The sequence below is a fragment of the Scyliorhinus canicula genome, chromosome 7 (assembly GCF_902713615.1).
Source record: "Scyliorhinus canicula chromosome 7, sScyCan1.1, whole genome shotgun sequence".
Classification (NCBI taxonomy): Eukaryota; Metazoa; Chordata; class Chondrichthyes; order Carcharhiniformes; family Scyliorhinidae; genus Scyliorhinus; species Scyliorhinus canicula.
Genome location: NC_052152.1, coordinates 35238022 through 35255797, shown reverse-complemented (window position 1 = coordinate 35255797; position 17776 = coordinate 35238022). Strand labels below are relative to the sequence as shown.

The 17776-nt window shown below is 43.3% G+C and overlaps 2 protein-coding genes across 7 annotated transcripts in view; one reads left to right on the top strand and one right to left on the bottom strand.

The window, feature by feature from the left end:
• The window catches only part of cmss1 (cms1 ribosomal small subunit homolog), a 443802-nt gene that overhangs the window by 363097 nt on the left and 62929 nt on the right, over positions 1-17776 (bottom strand). The window lies entirely within an intron of this gene.
• Positions 1-17776, top strand: part of filip1l (filamin A interacting protein 1-like) — a 328667-nt gene that overhangs the window by 282864 nt on the left and 28027 nt on the right. For all 3 annotated transcript variants that reach the window (XM_038801749.1, XM_038801750.1, XM_038801751.1), the window contains one exon: positions 2456-5219. In XM_038801749.1, the coding sequence (XP_038657677.1) occupies positions 2456-5219 (2764 nt within the window). The remainder of the gene's footprint in view (positions 1-2455; positions 5220-17776) is intronic.

Sequence of the window (17776 nt, the reverse complement as noted above, 5' to 3'; positions counted from 1 at the left end):
TATATAAATATACATTGCTCTTGTTAATGTAATCTCCATTTTCTGAAGCTTAATAATGTCACAGGCTAATGCAATAACTGTGGTCCTCCACGGGCATTTTGTTTCCTTCTTTTCCATACTAGAGTTCAGGAATGTTATGGTCAGTAATCTTATATCACTAATTTCCTAATTTGTAAGATTTCCTGCACACAAGTTTACATTTTCTTGTCCTTGTTTCAGTCAAACACACACGAACAATAGGTACAAGTCAGGAATGTAAATTAAACTCCAGTATCCTCGTTTCTAGTACAACATTGCATAGGAGCAACTTCTGTTGGCACTTAAGGTGCTTGGATCTACTGGGTACTCTTATAAAAGATAGTTCATTACAAATTGTTACATTTGGACATTAACTGGTAAATCGGATTCAGGACTAATCCTAGGTACTGTGGCCCATTGGCATTTCAGCTGTTCACCCACAAAGAACAAAGCTCACTTCATCAAAACTGAGTACACGATGGAGCACCAGAGCATTGATAATATATTTTTTTAACTTTTCCAATTAAGGGGCAATTTAACATGGTCAATCCACCTATCCTGCACATCTTTGGGTTGTGGGAGTGAGACCCACGTAGACACGAGTAGAAGGTGTAAACTCTACATGGACAGTGACCCGGGGCTGGGATCGAACCCGGGTCCTTGGCGCCGTGAGGCAGCAGTGCTAACCACTGCGCCATCGTGCCGCCCAAGTATTGATAATCTAACTCTATGGATTCATTTTTCTTTGCATGTGTGGGTGTTGTTGAAAGAGTGCCCAATAAAACATCCTTTCAATAACAACTTGATAAACTATAGTGTTTGCAAGATTCTTATGATAGTTAATATTTCAGATCAATGACCTATGTTTCTCCCTTAACAGATGCTGCCAGTATTTTGAGAGTTTTCTGTTTTTATTTCAGGTTTCCAGCATCTGCAGTATTTTGATTTTGCATTGACATAATGCCTTTACTGATATAAGTGTATATACACACACACACACGTTGTAAATTGTCCAAAGGCACTTCATAGGTGCATTATCAAGTCAAATGTGATACTGAGTGATGCTAGTGCAGATGAAAAAGATAGGTTCTGAGGAGGATCTTAAAAGGGGGAAAGAGGTAGTGAGGCAGAGAGGTTTAGGGAGGATATTCCAGAACACTTACTGTTGGAAAATACTTTCAGCTGAAATTAGAGTTTACAAATAATCAAATTCACATGTGTTCAGTCTGCCTTCAATCTGGCACATTAAGAAAGTATATTATGGGTCACTATTTTAATTTTTTCTCCATGCTTTGTGGTTAATATCTTGAATATTTGGTGAACCACGATAATAGTGTTGTGTTAACTCAGAAAGTGGACTAAGATGGTTATCGAAAGCCTCATGGGCTTGCGATTGGGGCCCACCGATATGCTGGCCGGCCTCTGTGGCTGGGGGCCTCCTTTCCTACGTGCCGGCCCCTGTAGTCCTGCGCCATGTTGCGTCAGGGCCGGCGCTTTGAAGGAGGCCGCTGTGCATGCGTGCGTTGGCACCGGTGCCACTGCGCATGTCCTCATTGGCACCGGCGCCGTGCTGGCCCCCTGTAGGGGCCAGAATTAGTCGTGGGAGCGGCCCGTTCACGCAGTCGTAAAATGCGATGGCATTTACGACAGCGTGGACACTCTGGAGAATCCCGCCCAGGGCATCTGAAAAAGTTTTTATTTTGACATGTTTACCACAAAAATGGCAAGGTAAATAGTGCAGATAAACAACTAGACTTCCACGCTAAAGGACAATGAGGTTCGAAAAAGCTGCAGTATTTGGTTTTTGGTTTTTGAATTTATAAATAAAAAAGCCTGTAACAGTGATTTCTTTTTCACATTTCAAAATGGCAGCCACCCACACCAAGGCTGGCAGTTCACCCTTATACTCAATGTATAAATCAGCACTCATTTTTTGAGGGTTTTTTTGAGGATTCAAAGGTCAACTTCTATGCTGACATTTACAGTACATATTTTAAGAGTTAACCACTTTTTTTTGCCAACATTATTAATGAAAATAGTTTTGGAATTCAGCAAAGCATTAAAGTATAAATAAAAGCACAAATTTCTGAAAACATTTAGCGGATGATTTTACCTCTGGAACAGAACGGAAAGTTAGCCAGAACACCTGAAACAAGAATTAACCTGTTCTTTTCATAGATCCTGACTGGATTGCTGTGTTTCTGACATTTTGTGTTTTGATCCATATTTCCAATATCTACAGCTTTCATTTGTTAAAAGTTTATATATTAAGCACTCAAAATGACTTTTCCTTATGGCTGAGATCAATTTTACTTAAGTGTTTAAAAGAAAACCATACATTTAAATCAACATGATTCAACTAATAGACCATTTACTTTCCTCTGAGTCAAGTTGTCAATTTTTCTTACCTCTGCTTTTTCTCCCCCTCCCCTTTCAGATTGAAAAGGTTAATTGACCAAGAAAAGACCTACCAGGTGAAAAAGGATCAAGAGAATGTCAAAAAAATTACGAAGCTGAAGGAAGAGCTTACCAAGCTGAAATCGTTTGCACTGATTCTGGTGGATGAACAACAAAGGCTTTCAGAGAAGCTCAACCAACAGAGTGAAAAGGTTCAGGTGCTATCAGTCACTGCACAGCAAGCTCAGGAAAAATTAACAGCCTCTGAGGAAAGGGCAACAGAAGAAGAAACTAAAGTGTTCACTCTTGAGACTGAACTGCAAGCGCAAGCCAGCAGATTTTATCAGGAACAGGAAGCGACCATGGCCAAACTGACCAATGAAGAAAGCCAGAATCGACAGCTCCGCTTAAAACTCGCCACACTCAGCCGGCAGATAGATGAACTGGAGGAGACTAATAAATCGTTGAAAAAGGCAGAAGAGGAGCTGCAGGATCTGAGGGAAAGGATAAACCGAGGGGAATGTGGGAATTCCAGCTTGATGGCAGAAGTGGAGGACCTGCGGAAGCGGGTGCTGGAAATGGAAGGAAAAGACGAAGAACTCATAAAAATGGAGGACCAGTGCAGGGATCTCAACAGAAAAATAGAAAAGGAAGAAAGCCACAGCAGGAACCTAAAAACTGAGGTAGAGAAATTAAAAAAGAGAATAATGGAATTGGAAAAATTAGAGGATGCCTTCAGCAAAAGTAAACAGGAATGTTATGTGCTTAAATGTAATCTGGAAAAAGAGAAGAATCTAACAAAGAAATTAGAAAATGAATTGGAAACCTTAAAAGTGAGGGTCAGGGAGCTTGAAGCAATTGAAAGCAAACTGGAGAGAACGGAACTGGCCATGAAGGAGGACATAAGCAAGCTTAAAACATTAACCGTGATGTTGGTTGATGAAAGAAAACATATGGCAGAGAAGATGAGACAGGTGGAGGATAAATTTCAAAATGCAAATGCCCAACTTCAAATAGAGGAAAATAAAGTGACAGTTGTGACAGAAAAACTAATTGAGGAAAGTAAAAAGGCATTGAAGTCCAAGGCAGAATTGGAAGAGAAAACATACAGTTTGACCAAGGAGAGAGACGAGCTTAAAAAGAAGCTAAAAACAGAGGAGGAGCGAGGAAATGACCTATTATCCAAGTCCAACCTGCTGAAGAAGAGACTTCAGTCCCTTGAAGCAGTAGAAAAGGAGTATCTCAGAAACAAAGGAAAACAAGAGTTTGGAAAATCTCCTAAACACTTACAGCAGGATGACAATAAAGTAAGAGAATTAACTTATGAGGTTGAAAGGCTTAAGTGCAAATTAAAAGAGATGCAGGTAGTAGAAGATGATCTTATGAAGACTGAAGATGACTATGACTCACTGGAGCATAGGTATTATAATGAACAACAGGAACTGAAATTATTGTCAGATGAGCTCGAGACTGTAAAGAAGGAATTGACTGGATATAAACTAGCTGAAAAGGCTGAATCAACCCATGAACAAATACTGTTTGACAGACTCGGTGAGGAACAGGCAAAGTCTAGCCATCTAATAAGAGAAGTGGAAGCCCTCAAAGATAAAATTCATGAATATATGGCAACAGAAGATTTGTTATGTCATTTTAAAGCAGAGCAGGCATCACTCCAAAAAAAGCTGACTCAACAGGAAAACCGAAACAAAGAACTATCAAGAGAAACTGAAAATGTTACCAAAGAACTGGAGAGATACAGGAGGTTCAGTAAGACCCTTCGGCCTGGCATGAATGGCAGGCGATTTGGGGAATTACAACTCTGCTCAAAAGAGATCCAGACTGAAGCACTGGACAGTGAACCACCTGATTACAGAAGTCTCATTCCTTTAGAAAAAGCAGTTGTGAATGGAAAGATATGCATAGAAAGTGAAGAAGCAGATCATAATTGTCAAGATAATCAATCCTTGCAAGTAAACTACAACTCATTAACTGTAAATAGTGTCAATAATAAGAAGTCATGGATACCATGGATGAAGAGCAAGGAAAATTGTGCACAGAATGGAAAAGCTGCAACCAAACAGAATGGAAATCTGGTACAACCAGGCGAAATGGTGCTTACTCAGAAACAAGGCCAGCCCCTTCACATAAAAGTAACGCCAGACCATGGCCACAGCACAGCTACTCTTGAAATTACTAGCCCCACTTTAGAAAATTCATTCTCTTACACTAGCACAGCTGTTATCCCCAACTGTGGCGTTCCAAAGCAAAGAATAACCATTATTCAGAATGCCTCAATCACACCTGTAAAATCAAAGCCATCAGATGCATATTTCACACCAGAGCGTGCACTGACACCGCTTACCAGGACTACAGTGTCGAAATCGAGAACTCCAGACTCGTGCGGTTCAATGACTCCAGAAAGGACAATGTCACCAATTCAAATAGTTGCTGTAACTGCCAGCTCCCCAGAACACGCTCTGTCCCCTGAGCCAACAGAGTTTGCGACAGCTCAGACAATCTTTAGAGTATCGCCTGAAAGGATACAAGGGCGGCAGATACAAAAGTCAAACACCAGTCCTAGTGTAATTACCACTGAAGACAATAAAATCCATATCCACTTAGGTAATCCCCACATTCAAACAGCTACACCTGGTTCAAGACCAATGAGCCCATGCAGCTCAATCCAGGAGATCAGAACTCCAGCTATAACTAATGGGACACCAAATAAGTCAACCAATAAAATCACCAGCAGTATTACTATTACACCAACAACTACACCTGCCCCACGCCAAACACAAATTACAGTAAGTAATGTCTATGATTAACCTCCCTTCCCCAACCCAAATCCCCGTGAAAATAACAGTGCTCTTAATTTCGATATTAGAAGATCCACTTGCATTACCTGCACCTTCTGTTTTAATTTGAGACTGGTTTGTGCATGTCATGTATAAACCCTGCATCTAATCAACATCCTCTGGATTTGCGTGTTTAGTAATACTTTGTGTACATATTATAATTTGTAACTCCACAACTTTAAAGACTTGTATTAAACGGTCAATCACCATTTAACCTGCACTGTATAAAACAAAAAACTGTACTTGCTTCAAATATTAAAACAAAAAAAGATTTTCAGATACAAATTGTAATAGAGAAAAACAACTCATGAGTAGCAGTAAACATTAGAAGAGTTAATTTCTTTGAGTTTTTTTTTCTTTTGCATGTTTGCAAATATGGAAGAACTATTTTTGAGATATTCTGTTCTGAAATTGTCTTTATGCAATAAGATCTCTGTTTAAATCATCTCAATTTTGGTGGTGGCAGTGGGTGAAAATGGAAATTACTACAGATTATTTCACCCCTGGACCCGAGGTCAGTTGCAACTGGTGGAAAGAAAGATGCATCTGGTGGCCTATCCAATACTTGGACCTTGAGATTATATGGTGGAATAATAGCACATGAGTACTCAACATTTCATCTGAAGGGCAGCACGGTGGCCTAGTGGTTAGCACAACCGCCTCACGGCGCTGAGGTCCCAGGTTCGATCCCGGCTCTGGGTCACTGTCCGTGTGGAGTTTGCACATTCTCCCCGTGTCTGCGTGGGTTTCGCCCCCACAACCCAAAAATGTGCAGAGTAGGTGGATTGGCCATGCTAAAAAGCCCCTTAATTGGAAAAAATAATTGGGTAATCTAAATTTTTTTTAAAAAGAAAAAAAAACATTTCATCTGAAATTCCTCTTTGCTTTTTAGTGCATTAACCAGCTAATTTTAAATGGATTAATGCTCCACTAACATAGCGGAGTAATTTTTAAATATTGTAGTAAGCAATCATACAATTATCCCAATGCAATTTCAAGGCTGCAGTAATTAACAGCACAAAACTGTTCACAATTCAGGACAAACGTGCAATGTCAATGAGATGTCCTTAAGAGCAATCAGTGAGGGCATGAAAATCAAATATAACTGGTGCAGATTTTGAGATTGAGGCTAAAGATTGGGACACAACAAAGTGATTATTACTTAATCTCAGAGAGCTTGATGCTCTTGCTATTTGGATTTCATTTGTTTATCATCACATGTACCGAGGTACAGTGAAAAGTATTTGCGAGCAGTTCAAACAGATCATTTTGTACAAAATAAAATAAAAAGGCAATACATAATAGGGCAACACAAGGTCCAGGGATGCCTAGTTAAAGGCAGAAATCTGAAATCTGCTGTCAGTGATACCCTGCTCCTCCACTGGGTGCGCTGCTGCAGTCTTCAACGACAGCATCATCACAGAAATCACTGTTAAACTATGAAGTTAACTGATTACCTCCCCACCATTATCACAGAATCATGACTGTGCAGGAGGCAGCCATTCAGCCCATTAAGTCTACACCAACTCTCCGAAAGAGTACCTACCATCCAACCCCATAACACAGTAACCCCACCTAACCTTTCGGACACTAAGGGGAAATGTAGCATGGCCAATTCACCTAACCTGTACATCTTTGGACTGTGGGAGGAAACCGCAGCATCCAGAGGAAACCCACTCAGACACAGGGAGAACATGTAAACTCCACACAGTCACCTCAGGCCAGAATTGAACCTGGCGCTGTGAGACAGCAGTGCTAGCCACTGTGCCACCGAGCTGTCCATTTGAGTTTTTGTTCAATCACCAGTAAAAAGATTTAAAAGGTTTGATCAGTTATGATTACTGCTGTACATCCTTCCTGGCCATGAAAAAATATTTTTATTTGGAGTCTGATTCCCTCGAAGAAAATTACTTTTTGCAATTTGTTTTTAAAAAGTTTGTATTTTTTTTATTTACGTTTCTCCCAGAGTCCCATTCGTTTGTTCCAATCTTTATTTTACTTCTTTATAATGATTTAAATGCATTTATATTTCTTTTTCATAAAACGTTTTGCTTTGCTTCCGTGAGGATTCTTGCGTCTGGTTGATCAGTCTCCCTGCAGCTTGGCCTAATCACCTAATCACAGACATTCACAGATTCCATCGGAAGACATGGAATTCAAACCGACATTGGAAAAATGGAAGTGAGAAAGTCTGTGATCCAGAGCCCACCAAAACATTATGAGCAGCTTTTTTTCAAGCTGGGCTGAGAGCACTATTCTTTTGCCGCTGACTGTAAATTCTGGGCTAATTTATTTTAATACAGAAAACGAAATAGTAGGTGTTAAAATGGATAGGTCCTAAAAATGGGTGTAGCGATCACAAAGCGTGATTCGTGCATGATTATTGTTTGCAATTCAGGTAGCACATCGATATTCTACTGCCTGCTTATGTCGATGATCTCTGCATTTGGCGAGCAATAAGCGTCCTATTCAATGACTACACATCAGCAGTCAACATCGCAAGTGGCTAGTACCACTTAAACCTGGCCTGCATTACTTAGTTAGTCTTCACCTCCACCTCCTAAAGGGGAGGTGTAGTGTGACTAGCGAATGTAAAGGGAATCGTAGTTGACAAGAATATGACATGAAAAATAAGAAATGACAACAGGGGAGAGAACAGGATTTTCAGGCATTGCATTGGAGATCATGACAAAGGAGGTAAAAATGAAGAAAGATGTCTAGCATCTGCAGGGGGAAGGAGATACTCTAGAAACATGGTCAAAGGGCAGCGGCAGCAGTTAGCCATGGAGGTCAATACCAGGAGTCGAGGCTCAAGGATGTGGATGCAGTGTCCAAGACGTTCAATGACCTCACATAAGTGATCAAGGTCAGTGACTGCAGATTCAAATGCCATATCCTACTATATGCACCAGTAGCCTCAACCACTATTCAGATCACTCACTAACATCCCTGTCAATCAGGCTTCACCATAAAATGAATGTGTTTCACCTCATCCTCACAAATCTCAGAGCTTTCAATCATGATAGCCACATCAGCCAGATTACACAACACTCATTGACACACTTCCCTTTCACTTCCAGCACAAAGTGGTACACAACCAGAGGCAGAAGCAGCTAACTGGCGGGTGACAGGCTCGATTACATTTCCAAATCCCCAGACGCTACCATAAAAGGGGTGCCATTGCGAAGAATAGTGGGGACATTTAAAACCTCTGGTCGTGGTCATCCCTGCCCCCTGCGAGTTATCCAAGCCCAGGCAAAGGACCCCTGCTCAGGGTTACAAGCCATGGCCAACAGTGGAACCAGTGAATTTTCAGTGTGATGAAGCAAAAACTCGTACCATGAGGGAAAACAATGTTTACTGATGGAGGATCCTTCAAGAAGAAGACTTGTGTGCGTAAAGGCAACACATGAGGGAGGCATTGAGAAACCAGCTTGTGGATTCTTTTCCATGATCATAATGCACATTGAAATTGAAAATGGGAGGCTTCTACGAGCAACTAAAGAGGAAAGCGTAAAACCATAAGGAATGCAGAAATGAGCAGAGGACCTACAGATCCCTCTTACGCATTGCTGACATCTTGGCCAACGGCCTGAAATTAAAGATGATGGTGTCTTCATACTTATTCCTCCTCCTCACATCCCACGCTTACATTCTGATGTAAGCATGTATCTCTTAATTCACCCCTCCAACCCTCCACAATACAACCTTTCGCTTGTGTTATTTTCCTTTTAGATACCCAAGGGGTTCACCACGGCCAGGTAATGGAGAAACAGCAAGAAATAAGCAATGTTTAAGGCACAGCACCATTACCATTCACAGCCACTAACTCAGATATTGACACTGCAAGTATCTTAGAAGATAGAGACAGTCAAGATTTTTACATGACAAGGCACCAAGCATGATTAAACTGCAGGTTGCAAAGAAGGAAGGATAGCACGGGTACCAGTTCGTTAGCAAGGTTGTCCATGGCTTCCATTGCAGAGGACTCAGATAAAGCCTTCAACGGGACAGTTACAGAAGAATGCTGTTGAATATACACTACAAAGTACATGGTGCATTTAGAAGTCTTTCTAAAGGCTTGCAGTCAATGTTAAGAACCGTGGAGGAATCTATCACCAACTTGGCACAGGGATTAATGTAGGCCTTGGAGGCCATTATTTTCAGTATGGAAGTGATGGCCAACTCCATTTACACTCTTCTGGATCGAACCGTGATGCAATGTCTGGTTGTCAATATAGCTTACACTGCAGCATATACAGCAACCAACTAACGTCAGTGTGCTTTATTATAAATTCAGACTACTGTGGATTACAATGCGCAAAGAGACTCCCGGGGATGACCCATTAATCGCCTCCAGCAGATTGTTGAGCTGTCACTCCAGGGGAGTGGCAGTAGCTCGATGGGTCATGAACCTGCAGTACTCCCAAAGGAAGACAGCATTCTTCTTCCTACTCCAACCACTCCTCTAATATGTTTGTTACGTGTCTGCAACAGCAAAATTATAAAATCACAAATATAATTACCGTGACATTAAAGTGTCAAGAGCTTTACTTCTATTTAGAAACAAACTTTTTAAAAATAAATTTAGAGTACCCAATGAATTTGTTTTTCCAATTAAGGGGCAATTTAGCATGGCCAATCCACCTACCCTGCACATCTTTGGGTTGTGGGGGCGAAATCCACGCAAACACGGGGAGAATGTCCAAACTCCACACGGACAGTGGCCCAGAGCCGGGATCGAACCTGGGACCTCAGCGCTGTCAGGCAGCAATGCTAACCACTGTGCCACTGTGCTGCCCTCATTTGGAAACAAACATGTGCGCAACAAATTATCGATCAGCCCATTTAACCAAATGGATTTCTATTGGTACCATCCACGTGAAAGAAAAAAGTTTCGTTGATGTGCTCATTTAGAGCTCTGTGCTTATTTATATTGATTGCTAAAGTAGTTTAACTGAAGGCTTTCCCTTGACTTCATATTACAACATGGACTAGAGCTATCTACTTAAAAACATTACTGATTTTTGGGGCATTTCAGCCAATATCATTATTTAGTAATCCACTAATTTTAATATTACACTGATATACACTAAATTTCTATAACTCATATTACAAGTCAATGTCCAATAAACTATATATGGGTAGACACCTTCCCACTCCAAATCCCAGAACTGTCTATTGTTTTGTAGCAATCCTCAAACATGGTTGCCTCTGCATGAAAATTTAAATGATATTTCTATTGTGTCATAATGTTAAAAGCAACTAAAACTCAATCCTAAAATATATGCTGCTTTGAATTCACACCTATGCTTCCACTGTTTTTAAAGACAGATCAAATCTGCAGATCAGTAAGTAGAGGAGTAGATTCGGAGAAGTCAGAAGTTATACAATGAGTTGGACAAAATATGCAAGCAGGCAGACAGTTTTTGAATGTAGACACTGTTGAAGTACATATGACTGGCAAAAATACCACACGTACTTCATTAGCGATGTTGAAATATCGATGGATAAAGCTGAAACATATCTAGGTGTCATTGTAGACAAGAGGCTCAATGCAGTGCATTCAACAATGTGAATCGAATACAGAACAATATAACAGAAGCTAGAACATGGGGGTGCTTTTAACACTCTCTGCTGAGCAAAATCTGATTGTTAAGTTGCCTGATCAGGTTGTTACGTTACTCCAGGTTACTTACTCCTTGGAAACCAACCTGGGTCCGCCGACCACTATTTTGTTCCAGGCAGGAGCAAATCACACTGTATTCATGTTTTGAGAGAGATTAAAAAGGGGAACAATCAAGGAATCCTAGAAGGGTATCAGATGAGAACTATGGTACCCACCATGACCCTTCAAGCAGTATTTGCAGGTTTGATTTGTCCAGGAACTCGGTCTGTATAGGCCAATATTCATCAGGAAAACTCCGAGTTATGTCGAACATACACCCAAAACTCCTAATACAGCACAACATCCTATGTGGCTTTTCACAATTACTTTACCTCTGCGCTCCAGATCCAATCCAAGATGTGGAAGGGCAATCAATCTTCAGTGCACAATGTGTCAAACTGGTGAAAGATACATTGACAGTTACCGGAATCACTCTACCACCTTTCCCATGGACAATCAACAGCATGAGGGTAGAGCACTTTACCCAAATAGCAAGATCAAAGAACATCGATAACCACCAGCAGTATGAGATTATTGCGCTTTTTCTAAATAGCAAGATTTCAGAAGATAAACAGGATGAGCAGAAATGAAGATTAGGGCAAGGAAACACACCATAAATTGTAAGATTTTAAATGGCATACAAAAAAAACAGAACTTTGGAGTGCAGAGATACAGTCAGAATGTTTAGGGAGCAATTTTCCCACTTTGTTGCGCCTGGCAACGAACCCACTATTCCCAGTGAGATGCAGGAGAGGATAAGCAAGGGTTTCGTGCCGGGCACACGTGCAATCAACCCACTACGCCTGAAGTATCTGAATCACATCCTCGCTGGGGGTGATCCAAATCAGCACAATTAAATGAGTCATTTAACTTACTTAAACGTGTGCTGCCTGTTCAAGGCCAGATTCTCCAGGCTCCCATATTCACCGGCCCCACAGGCAAAGCCTTAGGATGGCGCAAATTAACATTGGTTTCCAAAAATAGGAACCAGGCATGAATGCCATGCTTGGGGCTCGGAGGCCTTTGGAGCCCTCCGGTGATTGGGGACAGAGCAGTGCCAACCTGGCACTGTCAACCTGGCAGCACCAACCTGGATTAGTGCCTAGGTGCCATGTTGACAGTGTCCAGGTGCCAAGGAGCAGGGCCTGAGGGTGGCCATGCTCATGAAAGGGGTGGAGAAGGGGGTGCATAAAAGGGGTCCAGAAAGAGATGTATGGAGGCAGCGGGGCATAAAGGGTGGGTTTGAAGGGTGGGGGGGAGTGAAGAGGGGCCTGAAGCAGGCTAAACTATATATGGGTAGGCACCTTCCCACTCCAAATCCCAGAACTGTCTATTGTTTCGCAGCAATCCTCAAACATGGTTGCCTCTGCATGGAAATTTAAATTATATTTCTATTGTGTCATAATGTTAAAAGCAACTAAAACTCGGGGCAGCACTGTGGCGCAGTGGTTAGCATTGCTGCCTATGGCTCTGAGGACCCGGGTTCGAATCCAGGCCCTGGGTCACTGTCCGTATGGAGTTTGCACATTCTCCCTGTGTCTGCGTGGGTTTCACCCCCACAACCCAAAGATGTGCAGGATAGGTAGATTGGCCACTCTAAATTGCCCCTTAATTGGAAAAAATAATTGGGTACTCTAAATTTTTTTTAAAAAGCAACTAAAACTCAATCCTAAAATATATGCTGCTTTGAATTCATACCTATGCTTCCACTGTTTTTAAAGACAGATCAAATCTGCAGATCAGTAAGTAGAGGAGTAGATTCGGAGAAGTCAGAAGTTATACAATGACTTGGACAAAACATGCAAGCAGGCAGACAGTGGGAGGATCTGAAAGGGGAGGATGTGAAAGGTGAAGGCGGGTCCCTCATCGACCCCATAACTGGGTATGCACTCTTGGGGTGGATGGGGCGATGCCACAATGCTGACCAGGCTGAATGGGGATGAGCCCGGGTCACCCTTATGTCTGGGTGCTGTTGCGATCGCAATGTCCATGGTGTGGGAGATCCTCAACCTAACTTTGAGATCTGGGCACCGTTTAAAATGGCACCCTGATCTCGGAGGAGCCGGTCTTGCCAGCGGAGGAAAAACTCTAAGTGTGCGATGATTCGATGAGAATCTTCCCAAGCTCCAAACAAATGACTTACGCAATCTTCCCAAGAGGGAACAATGTCCCCTAGCGAGCACGTTTGGACACGTGTTTCCTGGCACTTGCATTGATTAAGGGGCCTGAGTGGGGCGGCGCAGCTGAGGCTACACATAACCCCATTTTTTACAATTGGAAGCTCTGCTCGCAGGTACTCCCCATTGTAGCGAGAGATCGGGCCGCCATTTTTAAATGCCCCTCATATTCACTAGCCCCTCCCACGCACTTCCCCAACAACCATGCTGGGCAACCTCAGCCTGATTGCGCACGTACAAAAAATGCTAGCTTGGCACATGCCAATCTGGCACCACTGATGCCAGCAGGTAGCGGTACCACCAAGGTGCCAGGCTGGCACTGCCATGGTACGCAAGTGGCACCAGCAGTGCCAGGGCACCACCCTGCCCAAAGGGCATGCAGCTGGGGGCCTCCAATCCCCTTGGAGACTCCCAGGAATGCCGTTCCATCTGGTCCCCATTTATGGGATCCAGTACCAAACGGTGCTCGCCCAAGGTCCCTGAGGCAATGGGGTTGATCCCAAAGCCTCAGGTACCTCGAAAATCTGCACATGAGAGTGAGGTTAGCTGCCTTGCTCTAATATACAGATTTGCCAAAAAGTGATCCCACCCATTGTGGGCGGGATTCACATCGCAACATCTCGAGATTGCTTTGAAGCGGGATCTCCCAGCTTTCCATGGCCATGCCGCGCCATGGCGCGCTGCTTTTTGGGTGCAGCGTAGCTGTTGGATTGCGCCCTAAGTGTACGTGGATCGTGCCCAATCACCTGGTGGGAATAACCCCACAAAAGCCGCCCAAAATGACAGTAATTTTCTGGGTGAATCACGCCCTTAGTTTTGCAATTACTAATGCAAAGCGCAAAAGGAGGTAGTGTTGACCTTGTATTTGACTTTAATTAGGCTGCAGTTGGAAACATATGTGCAGTTTTAAGCATCCCATTATGGGAAGGATATAAGAGCTTAGGACAGTTGAATACTTGAAGGATATAGAGTCTGAGCAGGACAGGGGTTGAGGCTAAGCAGCTCACAAGACAAAGTGTCATATCAATGTAGACTACACCAAATAAGATTACATAATGTTGGGGGTAGCATATTGCCATGAATAAAGGATTGGTTGGCTAACAGAATGCAGAGAGTAAGGATATCCATTTAGAGAAGTAGAAATGCAATTCAATCGCACTTATTTCAATTTAGTCTACTGCATTCGCTGCTCACAATCTGGTCTCCTTTACATTGGGTACACAAAATGAAGACTGGGTGACTGCTTTGCAAACCTTCACACAGTCCATTAGCATGACCCTGACCTTCCTGTCGCTTGCAAATTTCAATTCACCATCTTGCTGTCATCACGCATTTCTGTCCTTAGTCTGCTACAATGTTCCAGAAGCTCAACACAAACTGGAGAAACAGCACCTTAACCTTCTGATTATGCACTTTACATCCTTTTGGACTGAACATTGAGTTCAACAGCTTCAGACCATGAACTCTGTCCTCCATTTTGATATAGATATATATTCCCATCCTGCCTCCCCCCTCCCCCCATGCCTGACTGTAACCTCTTATATTTTGCTTTCAGAGAGAACTGAGCCTTTGTTCTGCTATTAACACATTGCTACCTCTATTAGCACCTGCCTTGGTCTTGAACACTATCATTACCACTCCCTTTATCTTTGCTAAAGATATGACATCTTTAGCAAATCCCACCTATCCATGACCTTTTATTTTGCTCCACCCTTGCCTGGGTGGAGCAAAATAATAAAAAATCATAATAATAATCTTTATTAGTGTCACAAGTAAGCTTACATAGACACTGCAATGAAGTTACTGTGAAAATCCCGTAGTCGCCACACTCCGCGCCTGTTCGGGTACACTGAGGGAGAATTCAGAATGTCCAATTCGCCTAACAAGCACGTCTTTCGAGACTTGTGGGAGGAAACTGGAGCACCTTCTGAAGTAGAGTCACACGGACATAAAACGTTAGCTCAGGTTTTGTCTCCGCAGGTGCTGCCAGACCTGCTGAGATTTTCCGCCATTTCCTGTTTTTATTCAGATTTTCAGCATCCGCAGTATTTTGCTTTTATTTTATGGAGAAATTGATGTTTTTTGGGTTGGCAAGTTGAGACCAGAATAGTGACACAGGGATCAGAGCTGGGGCTCAACCATTTATTGGCTACATCAAAAATTTGGGTGAAGGGACCGTAGCTAAATTAACTATGACACCAAGATAAGGAGGGAAGTAAGTTGTCAAGAGGAGTCTGCAAAGGGACAGGTTAAGTAAGTGGGCAAAAATTTGGCAAGCAGAGTAAGTATCATGTGAGAAAATGCAAACTTGTCCACTTTTAACAGGAAAAATAGAAAAATAATACAGTATTTAAACAAAGGGAGTTGCAGAACCCGGTAGTACAGAGGGATGGATCTGGTTGTTTTGGTATATGATTCACCACAAGTTAGAATGCAGGTACAGCGAGTGATTAGCAAAGCAAATAGTAAAGCAAGGGGAATGGAATATAAAAGTAGGGAAGTTTAACTGGAGCTATACAGGGCCTTGGTGAGACCACATCTGGAATACGCAGTACAGTTTTAATCTCCTTATTTGAACATCTATGTAACTGCAGTTCAGAGAAGAGTCACTTGACTCATTCCTACAATGAGGGGTGTTTCTTATGAAGAAAGGTTGGTCAGATTGGGCCTATACCCACTGGAGTTTAGAAGAATGAAAGGTGATCTTATTGAAACTTGCAGGATCCTGAGCCGACTTGATAATGTATATCCTGGGAGTATGTTTCCACATGTCGTAAAGACTGGAACTAGGGAGTACAGTTTAGGAATATAAGGTCTACCATTTAACTCAAAGATTAGGAGATTTTCTTTCTCTCAAAGGATTATTATTATGTGGAATTATCTTCCCCAGAAAGCAGTGGAGGCTGGGTCATTGAATTTATTCAAGGTAGAGTTAGATTTTTAACAGAAAAGGGTTTTGGCGGGTAGACAGCAAAGGGTGTTGAGACAACCAGATCAGCCATGATCTTGCTGAATGGTGGAGCAGGGTCAAAGGGCTGAATGGCCTACTTCTACTCCTGTGTCCTACGTCCCTCCAGAGAAATACGTCAGCACTGCCATGGGCTGAATGCAGTAACACTGTCACTTGAAGAACCTCATTGATCTATGGTATAATGATTTCAGTGGATGCAGTGAGTAGTTCGATCAGGAGGTAGAAATCCTTCCTCAACCTACAGCACCAAAAAACAACGCACAATTGCACATTGGTTGATTTATTTGCTTATTGAACAAAAGTACAAAAGTAAACGGCTTTTCTGTGGAACACTACGATCTATTTCACTGTTATAAAAGGTGTTACATGGGGCAGCATGGTGGCACAGTGGTTAGCACTGCTGCCTCACGGCGCTGAGGACCCGGGTTCGAATCCCGGCCCTGGGTCACTATCCGTGTGGAGTTTGCACGTTCTCCCTGTGTTTGCGTGGGTTTCACCCCCACAACCCAGAAAATGTGCTGGATAGGTTTGTTGGCCACGCTAAATTGCAAAAAATAATTGGCTAATCTAAAAAAAAATTTAAAAACCAAAAAAAAATAAAAGGTGTTACATAAATACAAGTTGTTTTAGAAATAACCACACATGACTTCCTCACTGCGGTGATGTCCGAGTGAGCCGCACATTCGGCGGGCTCTCACTCCGGCGGGTATTTAGGGGCTGATTCCTCGCGATAGCGGGACCACGGACCTGAAGAGAGGCAGCAGCAAAAGTGCTGAGGAGCGAACTGCGGCACATGGAACAGCGGGAGTCCAGGAGGCAGAAGAAAAGAGAGAGAAAGGGACAGAGACAAGGACCTGAAGAAACTTACCTGGAACCTAAGATGGCGGACACACGGACCCTGGACTCAGCAATCCAGCAGGCGCTGGATAACATACTCCAGGTAATGAAGTCCAGTTTTGAAGTGCTGAAGCGGGACAGCTTGGACCCAATCCAGAGAGTGGTGGATCAGCTGAACCAGAGGCTGGATGCGCAAGATGTTAAAGTTAAGGAGCTGGGAGAGGTGGTGGAGGAGCAAGCGGATGCGCAGACGGTTGTGGCGCTAGAAGTTGACGGGCTGAAGGAGCGGCAGAGAAGACTGCTAGACAGAGTGGAAGAGCTGGAGAATAGAGCCCGCAGGAACAACCTGAGGATGGTCGTCCTCCCGGAGGGGGCTGAGGGAGCTGATGCCGCAGCGTTTGTAGCAGACCTGTTGAAGCAGCTGATGGGGGCCGAAGCCTTTCCGCGACCACCGGAGCTGGAGGGGGCATACAGAGTGCAGGTGCAGGCGAGGCAGGGGGGGCCGGGCGCCCCCCCCCCCCCCCGCGATGGTGATTCGGTTCCACAGGTTCGTGGACAAGGAGCGGGTGCTGCGGTGGGCAAAGAGCGCCAGGAGCAGCGCATGGAACAACAGTGTCCTCCTTATTTACCAGGACTTAAGCCAGGAGGTGGCTCGGCGGCGAGCAGCCTTTAAGAATGTCAAGGAGGTGCTGTTCAAGAAGCACGTGAAGTTTGGTCTGCTGTTCCCGGCTCGTTTATGGGTCACACAGCAGGGTCAGCACCACTACTTCTCCAAGCCTGAAGAAGTGATGGACTTTGCAAGGGATCAGGGGCTGGTTCCAAAAAGAGGCCCCACGGACGCGAATTAGGGCCC